General features: G+C 41.2%; 1 protein-coding gene across 2 annotated transcripts in view; it reads left to right on the forward strand.

Annotated features, from left to right (window-relative positions):
• The window catches only part of GPBP1L1 (GC-rich promoter binding protein 1-like 1), a 35,179-nt gene extending 26,103 nt beyond the window's left edge, over positions 1-9,076 (forward strand). For both annotated transcript variants that reach the window (XM_010582450.1, XM_010582451.1), the window contains exons 8-12: positions 2,010-2,150; positions 5,896-6,054; positions 6,788-6,912; positions 7,793-7,895; positions 8,150-9,076. In XM_010582450.1, coding sequence (XP_010580752.1) covers positions 2,010-2,150; positions 5,896-6,054; positions 6,788-6,912; positions 7,793-7,895; positions 8,150-8,296 — 675 coding nt within the window. In that variant the 3' untranslated portion in view covers positions 8,297-9,076. The remainder of the gene's footprint in view (positions 1-2,009; positions 2,151-5,895; positions 6,055-6,787; positions 6,913-7,792; positions 7,896-8,149) is intronic.
• Positions 9,077-10,809: the final 1,733 nt, after the last annotated feature.

Here is a 10,809-nt window from a genome sequence, read left to right on the forward strand (position 1 = left end):
AGGTATTGACTTTTGTTATGTAGCCCAAGAGATCAGTCATGTTAAGCAGCATATAAATATGTACTTAGTGATTTAGATACTAATTTTTAAGTGTGTATGCATTGACATGGTGCTGTGATTGTTGGGGGAGTGTGGTGCTCCTCAGCTGTGGGGATTGCAATAGGGAAGAATTGTCTGCTGGTGTCATCAACAGTGCTTTTGTTAATGAGTGGTGACCATTAGCAAAGCTAAAAGGTGGGGTATCAGCATATCCTTAGCCAGAAAAACTGCATGCATGATGCCTTTTTTTAAAGGTACAGGCATAAAGCAGCTATGGTAGGATGCATTATTCTGAAGACTTCTAGAAAGTTGTACAGAAATTGCAGTGCATAAAGTAGTAGAGGGGTCAAAACATTCCTTTTGACAAAGTCAGCAGTATTGGAAAGCTGTCACAGGCAAACTGAATGAAAAATGTTTTTGTTAAGTTGTACCAAGTAGTGTTGAAAGGAAGAGAACTGGTGGCAGTGAAACAAACACGTTCTTTCTTGGCTAATTGAGATGGCTAATTGTTCACAGTCAAGCAATTCATGAAGGTCATAATCTGCAAACGATTCCTTTTTGATATTGATCTCTAGTTGTTGTGCTTGAATCTAGTGGCCTCCCTAAGAAAGCAATAGGGGTCTGTCTTTGAATTTGTCTAAGCTGCCCCTTTGTGGAAGCTGAGAGAACAGCAATCAGCAGCTAAGAACTGAGTATCTGAACAGTCGTGCAACCACCAGATCTGCGGAGAGAAACTTTTTGTTGTAGTAATTCTACAGCCTAATTTTAGCACCGGGCAATATTGTGCAGATAGGGATGTTTTCTGGATTTGAAGGGAATGTTTGGAATGTGTGCTGTGAATGCCGATTAATCCATTCAGTAATGTGGACTGCTCTTGTTTTTAAGTTGGAGTAGAAGAGTAATGCTGGTGGCCTTCCCTACTATTTATTTATTTTTAAATGAATAAAATAACCCAGTGGAGAGTGAGAACGTACTGAAATAATGGCTTCTGCTCTCATTGCTTACAGAATACAAGATCTGTTGCATCTCAGATTTAATTGTATCCCACTTGTGTGTGAGTTATTTTGCTGATGATTTGAAGTTGGCTTCAGAAGTCTAATGGGTCGAAGGAACCAGTATGTTTTAATGCTCTGATAGGTGTATTTCTCATGCTATTTGATACAAGTTTCTTGTTAGGATCCTTTTTGTAAAAACTGTCACTTCACAGTGTTTGCCCTTGGCTGATAAGGGAGGCTCAAGAATAACATTCCAAGTAACAAAAACTTATCTTGAAGTCTTTGTTTTTCAGCCAAATTGCCAGTGTATTTGAAGGGATACTGCAGAGAGTATCCAGAGCAAAACAGCAACTGCTCATGCACTCTAATGAACTGGCTGCTTTTTCTTCTTTTTTTTTTCTTTGTTCTTTTCTCTTTTTTTTTTTTGTTTTGTTGTCGTTGTTGGTAAATCAGTGCAATGATGGACAGTTTCAGAGCCCTAGGAAGTAAATAATTTGCATTCTCAGCCTGGACAGAAATATTCCTTGATGTGCTGCTTCCTCACACAGGTGAAGTTCCTGTCAAGTGATGCAAACCTTTTCTTTGTGGCATACAGTGTTCCCATATGAAGTGTGAATTTAATTGGGATTTTTTACTTCCCATCTGTGTGTAGCTATAAGATGCATTGCGTTACTCAGTGGTGATTCCAATTAATGAAGAGCAATGCTGTATTTTCTCTTTGTGCTCTAATGGTGTTTTACGGGAGGGTTTTGCCCATGAAGCAGAATTGTGTGTGGTTTGGGGAAAAGAGAAGATGACAGGGAAAAAATAATGGGTGTCGAGGTAAACTTGTTAACACTGTTCTTGGAGAGGGAGGAAAAAAAAATCCGTACAACAGCCAACATAATGTTTATTTATTTGTTTTACTACTTGCAAGCAACCGCTTCTTGTGCCTTGCCATTTACTGTCCAGTATTTTGTGTTCTCTTCAATATAGCCAAGTCCATGGAAAGCCAACAGAAGTGAACATAAACCAGGCTCGCTTTCCTCCAGCCGTGACTCTGCCTTTACCAGTCCAGTGTCTGTAACCAAACCAGCGGTACTGGCGAGTGGCTCAGTCCTCACCTCTCCCAAAGAGGTAAGGGGTTGGGTTTGGGGACAGGGTGGGAACTTCTATCACTATCGCCTGCTATAGCTTAAACATGATAAGGTCCGCTCTGTACATGGTAGCTGCCTTTGCACCCTTGAAGAATGACTCACTTGAACATTCTTAGCATGTTCTGTCACATCTCTGATACACTAAAAGAAATAAAAATGTGGTTTACCTGGATGTAAAGCCATTGGTATTTGTCCGAATGTATTAGAATTTCCCTCCAATATAAAAAAAAAAAGTACTAATGCTTTTAATAGTGTTGCATAACTAGACGTGCATAGACCTCGTGTTATCGGAGTGCAGATACCAAGAACTGATGTGAATAGATAAGTAAACTGATTCCCATGCTGTTCTTCAGTATGGAAAAAGAAGAGGAAGAAGGGTGATCTGCCTCATTTTCTTTCTCCAGAACAGCAGCACAGGCAGCGAGCTCTGAGGGGGCTGAGGGAGTTCAACATGTATACATGTGTCTTCATCTACAGTGTCTATTTTTAATTTTGGTGTTGGAAGGAGGTCATCTGCTGAGGTGGAAGCTGACTTACCTCTGGTTTTGGCCTGAAGTATGGAGAGAACCTTGGGGTATATGTCTGTTAACATTTCAGCAGTAACTGTGGCATAACATGTTTTGGCCAGCACTCCTATGCTTCACTTCATAGCTTGTATACAAAATGCTGCTTTGGACCTTGAAATTCCACAAAGCTTAATACGAAAGTGATACTGAATAACTTTTCTCTTCTGCTCCTGGGAATCAAAATTCAGCAGGTTTGTGATCATATGTAAAAACAACAAAAATAAAACAGAAGGCGATAAATTACATACTCACAAAATTTGAAATTAGTGTGTTTGTGTTTCAAGTGTAACAGTGGGGTTTTTTACTTGTGCATTTGCCTTGTTCGTTTACAGATCTTGCTTCTAAAATAAGACCTTGTCATCTTTATGATTTTCTGCTTTGCAGGCTTTACTTTGCAACAGCCTGTACTTTTCTGCTTTAGCCACTGTTGGGTGTAAAAGCACTCATTAAAAGCAATAGTTAATAAGCATGCACCTATCACTTTGACAAATAGATCTCCCACTGTACTCTGTTCCCTTACCTTGCTTTTGTCTGTCCTTAGACCAAGTCCTTTGTGCTACTGACAGCCTTCATTTTTGTGTAATGCACAGCATGGTATGGACACCTTTGCAGCATAAATATGTAAACTTAAATAGGCTTTCATCTCCAGGTAGATACTGAGAAGGGCATCCACTTTACCTCATACAATAGTAACGCAAGTCGTCTCCTTCACCCACACCCCAAGAAGGTCTTGCATGAAACTTTAGTCAGCAAAGATGTCAGGTACTAATCTGACAGCAGGAGTAGGCAGCTGGGTTTTCCCCAGAACAAGCAGTACTTCCTTGAATACTTCTTGTATTACCAGCATCAGTCAACTGAACAAAAACAGCTTAAAATTTCCTCCCAGCTAAAATTGAATACTTGTAATACATTTTTCTTTGGATCTCTTGGAGACTTGCAGTATGAAAACACAGGACCATGGCCAGCAAATACTACTGTAATCCTGCCTCCACAGGCCTACTACAAGTAATCTCTGCCTGTTTTTTTTCTGAAATGAGGATAATGCCCCTCCTGCAGAAGTGTTGAAAATATCACCTTTATTCATAAGAGACCACAGTGTGTTGAAAACTAAAAGGGTGCCAACTAGCACTGGTACTGTGTACCCACAAGCCGGTCTCAGGTAACCAAATTAAAATACAGTCTGAGCTCTTAAAATGATTCAGGATGACTTTTCCGTAAGAGTAGCCATCCCTGTTAGACTGGCACCTGAACAAATCTGAGATGATGCATAGTGCTCTCATTTAAAACAAAAAAAACAAAACAAACAAACAAACAAACAAAAACCCAAAAAAAAACAAAACACAACATGCACAACCGAGAGATGCCTTGATGTTTCAGTCAAAGGGCTAAACTTACCTTTAGAAAAAATGCCAAAAATTACTACTTGTACCCCTTTAATACTAAAAGAGAATGTTATGTAAAAACCCTTCTACAGAAAGTTATGCATAAAACCAGAATTGAGGTGAAATTAAATTCCCTTTCAGGAATCTGTTGTTTATAAACTTTAGCTATAACTGTCTTCCCCTGAAGTGTAGAAATTAAGTTTTAGTATCTCAGCAGTTCCGTTCAACATTAAAACAGCCACTAGCAAAGAGCTCGAGTATGCCAAATTACCAGAAGACATCTAAATTTTTTTGTCTCCTTTGTTCATTGTTATCTTCTGTCACTGCAGTCAAACTAGTTACCATGTTGAGAGCTTAATTTCAGTACTATGCTAGCTTTTTATCCTAATACTCACTTGTTATGTCTGTTACAATTGCTGATTTGTTCCTTACTGTGTTGAATTAGGCAAAATCTGAAAAGGCCACCTGAGAAATGTTTACTGTAAGGCATTACTTTCAACGTGCACTTCCCTGAAAGGCATTATTTCACACCAGTGTTTCATGTGCAACAGGCATTAGAAATACAAGCAGCAGTTGCTGCCTTGTTTTTGTTTGCTAAATATTTCGATTCCCTTGATCTTTGCTCAGAGCTCTCTGAGTGTGATAAAATTATTTTGCAAAGGAGATTAATTTTTTAAGAGCCTGAATTTGCAACCTTCCCACCCTAGCTTAAAAAAAAGGCAGGGGGGAACACAACAGACTAGGAAATTTTACTATATTGCAAAAAAATCCAAGTAAGTGAAGGAAAATATTCTAGTGTTGGGTATCCATATTAATGTCTAAATTCCTCATTGTCCTGGAGTAGCCAGACATGAACTCTGTATATGAGCAGAAGGTTAAGATATTGGGAACTTTCACATAACATGTTCTTAGATTTCTTTTGCATGTCCAGTCAAAATGATGGAACAGATTGAATCGGAAGCTCATCTTGGTTAGCAATGATTTTATTGCAATGTCATGGCTGGGGTACTGCAAATGTGCAAACTGTTGTGCCTTATGCCTGGTTCACAGACTCAGAATAATTAAGAAAGCTTAATCACTGTGGAAGAGCATGGGAGGTTACCTTGGGTTCCTGAATTGAGCTGAGCAGATTTCCCACAGGCTCCAGGGTTGTCTGTGTCTGACTACACACTGACCTATCTGGGCTGTGAGTGTCCATAGCAAGGAATCGGCAGTGCGCTCTCCAGGAGAGGATGCTGAGGCTATGGCTACCTATTTCGTACCCAGTTGTGGTTAGTTAAGCATGTGACCACTCTCTGAAAGGAGATTACCACCCCATAGCTTAATTTTAGGATAGAGTCTGTCAGGATGGCTTAAGATGCAAATTTGAACTGAGCCTAATCTCCTTAATTTTTTAATTTTTGTAGGGTAAAAGTCCGGCATGCAGTTCTCTGCCTTAATATTCTGTTGTAGGCTTCAGCATTGCTTGAGAGAGTTACATTGCCAAGGAACAAAATAAATGTATTCATGACCATGTGAATTGACTCCTAGGAGAAGAAGAAATTAAGAGTCAATAATGATAGGTGGGAGAACAGTGACCTGGGAAGGGAAGAAGTGCATGTGCAACACTAATCAGTATTTTGATGGAAATTTGACATTAGATTTTCTTTTTTGAGTGGTTAAAAGCCAGCCAAAGAACTGATGGGTGTTTGAAAGGTGTAAGCAGAGACCCTGAAGAGGGCCCTATCTTTGCAGCAATGTAGTTTGAAAGTCTCTATATTTTACCTTTCTTGTCTAGAGTCCTTCCAGCACCACCCCTCCCATCGAGATCTGCTCTTCACGCTTGACGAAGCTGATGCGCCGTACCACTGATAAAAAGAGCGAATTCCTGAAGGCACTGAAAGATGATAGGAATGGGGAGATAACAGAGAACAGAGAATGTGACAAGCTGGATGATGTAAGATCCCTGTCCTTATTGTATATATGATCATTATGCGTTTAAGGAGTTGGGTACTGAAAAAAAGCAGAGCAGTGTATGTAATTCAGGCTCTGGAGGACGAAAGGAATGACTTCCATTGGTCTGGCACACATGCTGTGGAAGTAGCGCACAGCACTGTGATGAAGGGAGACCTGTAACATGATGAAATGCAAATGGATAAGTAAGAAATTAGGTGGAAGGGAAGGTCACAGATGGTGAAGGTAATCTAGATTTTTGCAAGGATTCTCTAAGGAGTGGAACAATACCATATTTTAACATCTTAATTTGCTTTCAAACTTCCTTGTCAAGCTACATCCCCAGGAAAGCTGAATTCAGGGGTTGTGAAAGGTGCAGGATAGTGGCTCAAGCCTCAGAGGCTTGGACCAGGCCTCTAAATGCGTAAATCCGTGGCTTAATGTGTATGTAAAGGCCATCCTTTGGACTATTTAATTCTCACAGGTTTTTTTTTTACTCTCGCTCTCAAGCCACTTACTCCCTTGACACAAAAGTGCCATCCACCGAATGTTATTCCTATTGTGTTGTCTTGTCACAGCCAGCTAGAAGTTGCTTTCAACTATTATCAGTCCAGGCTCTGTAAAAAACATTGACTCAAAATGAAAGGCTTTACTTCCAAAAGCAGAAGCTTGAACTTGGAACTGTGCTATTGGCACAGTCTGTGCAAGCACACTTTAATGCTTTTATTTTTCTTTAGATGGAGAGCAACAGCACACCAGAACCAAAGGAAAACTGGGAAGAGAACTGCCATCAGAATGGCCTTTCTCTCCCTTTGCCGGAGGAGGGGGAAAACCTCTCTCATTCATTGGAAGCAGAACACAGGTGAGTAAATGGCAAAATAAGGTGTCTGGAGTAAAGGAGGGCGAGTCCTTGCACTGTGTGAGGAGAAAGAGAGTCATCTTTGAAATAGTCTCCTTCTGGGAAGCAGCAGTAGCTTTGTGTGTACTGAGCTAGAGGTGTGTGGGCTTCATGACTAGTCCTGGACTGGGTGGAGTCTTGTTTTATTTTCAATAAGACACTGATGACAGCTGAGCCAAGACTTTGCCAAGGTGTATAATTAAACTCCTGCGCTTCTCTAGTGCCACATCCCTGTGTGTTAATGCTGCCTAGATATTTACCTGCCCACACCAGGAGTGAGCACAAACCTAGTGTGATTCTGGTTAATTTACAAGCAGGTGTCCTAAATGGAATGGTCTGAAGACACACCCTCGCATGCACATGCCACTTTGTCTGCACTGTGCTGCTTTAAATGCTGTAAAAGTGGGGGAGAGTTAAGAAAATATTTACCTAGTATCTCAGCTTCTATCTCACTTCAGTGAGTAAGCAGTGTGTGAGCATCTGGTATAAGTGGATAGTAAGTTTTAGGAGAATCCTGAGCTGCAGTACTGGTTTGATTGCCTCATGTCCTCCTTCAGGGTCGTTGGGTAGAATTTCAAATCTCTGCCATGCTTTCCTTATGCCAGACTAGTTATTTACCCATTGTACAGGACTGCTGATGATTAAATATTTGTAAAAGACATTGAGTATGAAGAATGTTGGGTGAACACGGAGCATTGTTGAAGTGGTCTCTAATAGAAGATTCCCTGGTGAACTGGGAGTGATTTAATACAAAACCTTGTGCTTCATGGACAAAATGTTCTCTTCTTTGCCATTGTTCCCTTGCTTTAATTCCTGTGCCCCTTCTATTTTCTCCACAAATCAGGTTATTGAAAGAAATGGGATGGCAGGAATACCCTGAAAATGATGAGAACTACCTTCCCCTCACGGAGGATGAGCTCAAAGAGTTCCAAATTAAATCAGAGCAGGTATGTTTACAGCTCTTGCCACTTGTGACTGCTCTTCTCTCTCTCTCTTCTCATGTACAAGTCTTCTGTGGTGTAATTCTTAAGGAAGTTCAAGACGACAAAGAACTGAAGTGAGAGTGTAGTGGAATTTATGACTGCATTATCTGTGCAGAGCATGTGTATACAGTTAAATACATAATTTGTGTCCACAGATGGTTAGTGACAGTTGCTCTCAGCACTTTTGCTTGTTTTAAAACTTGCTTTCATTCCTACAGCGAAGAAGAAACGGATTTGGGAAGAATGGATTTCTTCAGGGCCGCGGCTCCAGCCTGTTGTTCCACTGGAGAAGCACTTTTAAGACAAAGATTGAGGACTCAGACACAGAAACTAGTAGCAGCGAAACGTCAGATGATGATGCCTGAAAGCGGGCACAAGAAAATTAAAATAAATAAAACCAACCCAATAAACTCAGTTCATAGTTCAACATGTGTTTGGGGTTGTATAAACTAAACAGAGTTTATTCTGTCTCCAGTCTGTTCAGTTTTTTCTTTTGTTGTTGATACTTCATGCACAAGGGAAATAATTGTATCCCAAAGAAGAGAGAAATTGGCTTCTTTAGCTTTTTCTTTTGGTTTTGCCCTAATGCTTAATAGAAGTTTGTGCAGCTAGCAAATTTTGACAAAAATCCCTTGTGGGGCAGTGCACAAGTTCAGTCTTGTAAGCAGGATACAAGTGGCTGACTGATCTTTGCAACAACAAGCTTCTAACAGTGCCGCCTGCATTACATAATGTTGTGCGGTAACAGTGTGCTAAAACAATCATTGTCAATGACAAAATGGCTATTGAAGTTCTAATTATGTTAAATTAATGCTAATAACATGAATTTTTTATTTTATTTTATTTTTTTTTGGCGGCTCGGGGAGCTTCATCACTTAACCAGGCGTTTGTGGTTTTCTTTTTTTGGGTACAGCTGTAAAATATTTGGATATAGGAATTGTTTGTGTTCTTCTTCTTGCAGCCTTGATATTCAGGGTGGATTGTAAAATATAAATTTTTTGTGAGATTTCAAAGATTAAGATTATTTTGATAACATTATTTACAGATTTAAAAAAGTGACTATCACATTGAGTCTGTATGAGGGGGAAAAACTACTGCATCAAAAATAACTAACTTGGAATAAATATTTTGCATCAGTTTGCCAATTCTAATTGTCTTTCTTATGTAAGAAAAGCTTTCCTCTAAAGGGACCTGCAACTTTGGGGGTTTAATAGCACTGGGGATAAATAGTTTCTTCTCCCGCTGTATTTTTCCACTTGGCAAACATTGCTGTAGTGCTCAGACTGCAGGAGCTAAACTCTTCCTTTAAGAAGGGAGAGGGAGAACAATGGTGAGATGATAGCCCATGTTTGTTTTTTTGAAAAAGAAATGAAAGAAAATATTCAAATTATCTTCCACTAAAGCAGTTTGCTTTTTTTTTTCCGCTTCATACAAAATCGTGAAGCTCGACTGGTCGGTGTCACTTGTTCCTAGTGCAATGCTGCTGTTTATGTTCACAACGTGGCAAGGGAATGTCTGAATCCAAAGCTGTTTTCATTGAAATCTTTTTTAAAAATTCATGAAAACATTTCTATTAGATTAAAAAGGATTTTACAAACAACTCAGTTGTGGCCTAAGCTATTTCAGTGTCTGTTTTAAGTTCAGCTTGTACACAAATGTTTTGCATTGGGAAGTATTTGCATGGTTGTGCACTGTTTGCAAGTGGGTTGGATGGAATTGCACATCAGGTATGAAATCCTGGTCTCGCTGACCAGAGGGGATTTTACCCAAGGTCTTGCTTGGGGTTTTTTTAATCCACTCCTGACCAGGCAGGGAGACAGATGCGTAATAAAATTTTAATGTTTAGCCATGAATCTTTGCACCTGGACTCAAGGGAGCACTCGGTGACACCAGGTGTAACTCTGCTGCTTATGCCTTTAGTTCCTGCTGACAGTGGGGCATGGGCGCTGCAGGTGAACCCCGGTAAGAGCTGGGCTGAGGGGTGTTTCTTCATTGCTGCTGTCTGGAAGCCAAGCTCCAGTTGTTGGTCTACCTGGGAATTCTCAGGGAAGTGCTTGGGCTCCTGTAAGTGAAAAATTATGCAAATGTATTTGCATTGTTGTCAAGAAATGGGGTAAGACTAAAAAAGTCCTTCACATCAAATCTGTGCTGATAGCCACTTGTAATGAGCAAACTGGATTGCTAAACAATTCCTGTCTGGAGCAAGGGACCTGCCTGATGGGGGGGACAGCAAAGCGTGATGTGTGTGCAGCAAGAGCTCTTTGTGTTTCGTGCCAAACTTTTCCTTCAGCTTCTGTGCCCCGACCCTCTGATGGGATGTGCATGGTTTAAACATTGATGAAACTTCTAAGGCGTTGCAGGCTGCTGCCGGAGAGAACCTAATGGAGCAAATCCCCATAAATCAAACGGTGGCTTTTTCCTGAGCAGATCACTGATTACCTGTGACTGGTACTGCTGGCGGTGCAGGGGGAGGGTGACCTACAGCCCCCCCAGAAGAGCCTGCGGATGCTCAGCAAGCAGAGATGGGGGCAAAGATCAAAGGAGGGGAGATTATTCTGGGAACAAGGGGAGGGTGCCGGATGCCTGTGGCAGGGAAAAGGGGGCAGTGGGTAGAAGGAGCCGTTTCACCGTGGTGCGGAGGTTGTTCATCTGCTTGAAGATGGCGGTGCGGGGTTGGGAGCTGCTGCAAAGAGAAAAAGGGGCACCAGGGGCCGGGCACGGCCGGCAGCGAGCGCTTTGTAACCAGGAATGGGGGAGTGTGGCAGCGGAGGGGGAAGCCTCAAGCTGTGCATCGCTGCTGGCGAGGCCTCCCCCGTCTTGTTTTCTGTGGATCGCTCAGGGGGCCAAGTGACATTTTTCTCCCCCTTTCCAGTGCCCG

This window comes from Haliaeetus leucocephalus, unplaced genomic scaffold, assembly GCF_000737465.1.
Source record: "Haliaeetus leucocephalus isolate CR32 unplaced genomic scaffold, Haliaeetus_leucocephalus-4.0 Scaffold848, whole genome shotgun sequence".
NCBI classification, from domain to species: domain Eukaryota; kingdom Metazoa; phylum Chordata; class Aves; order Accipitriformes; family Accipitridae; genus Haliaeetus; species Haliaeetus leucocephalus.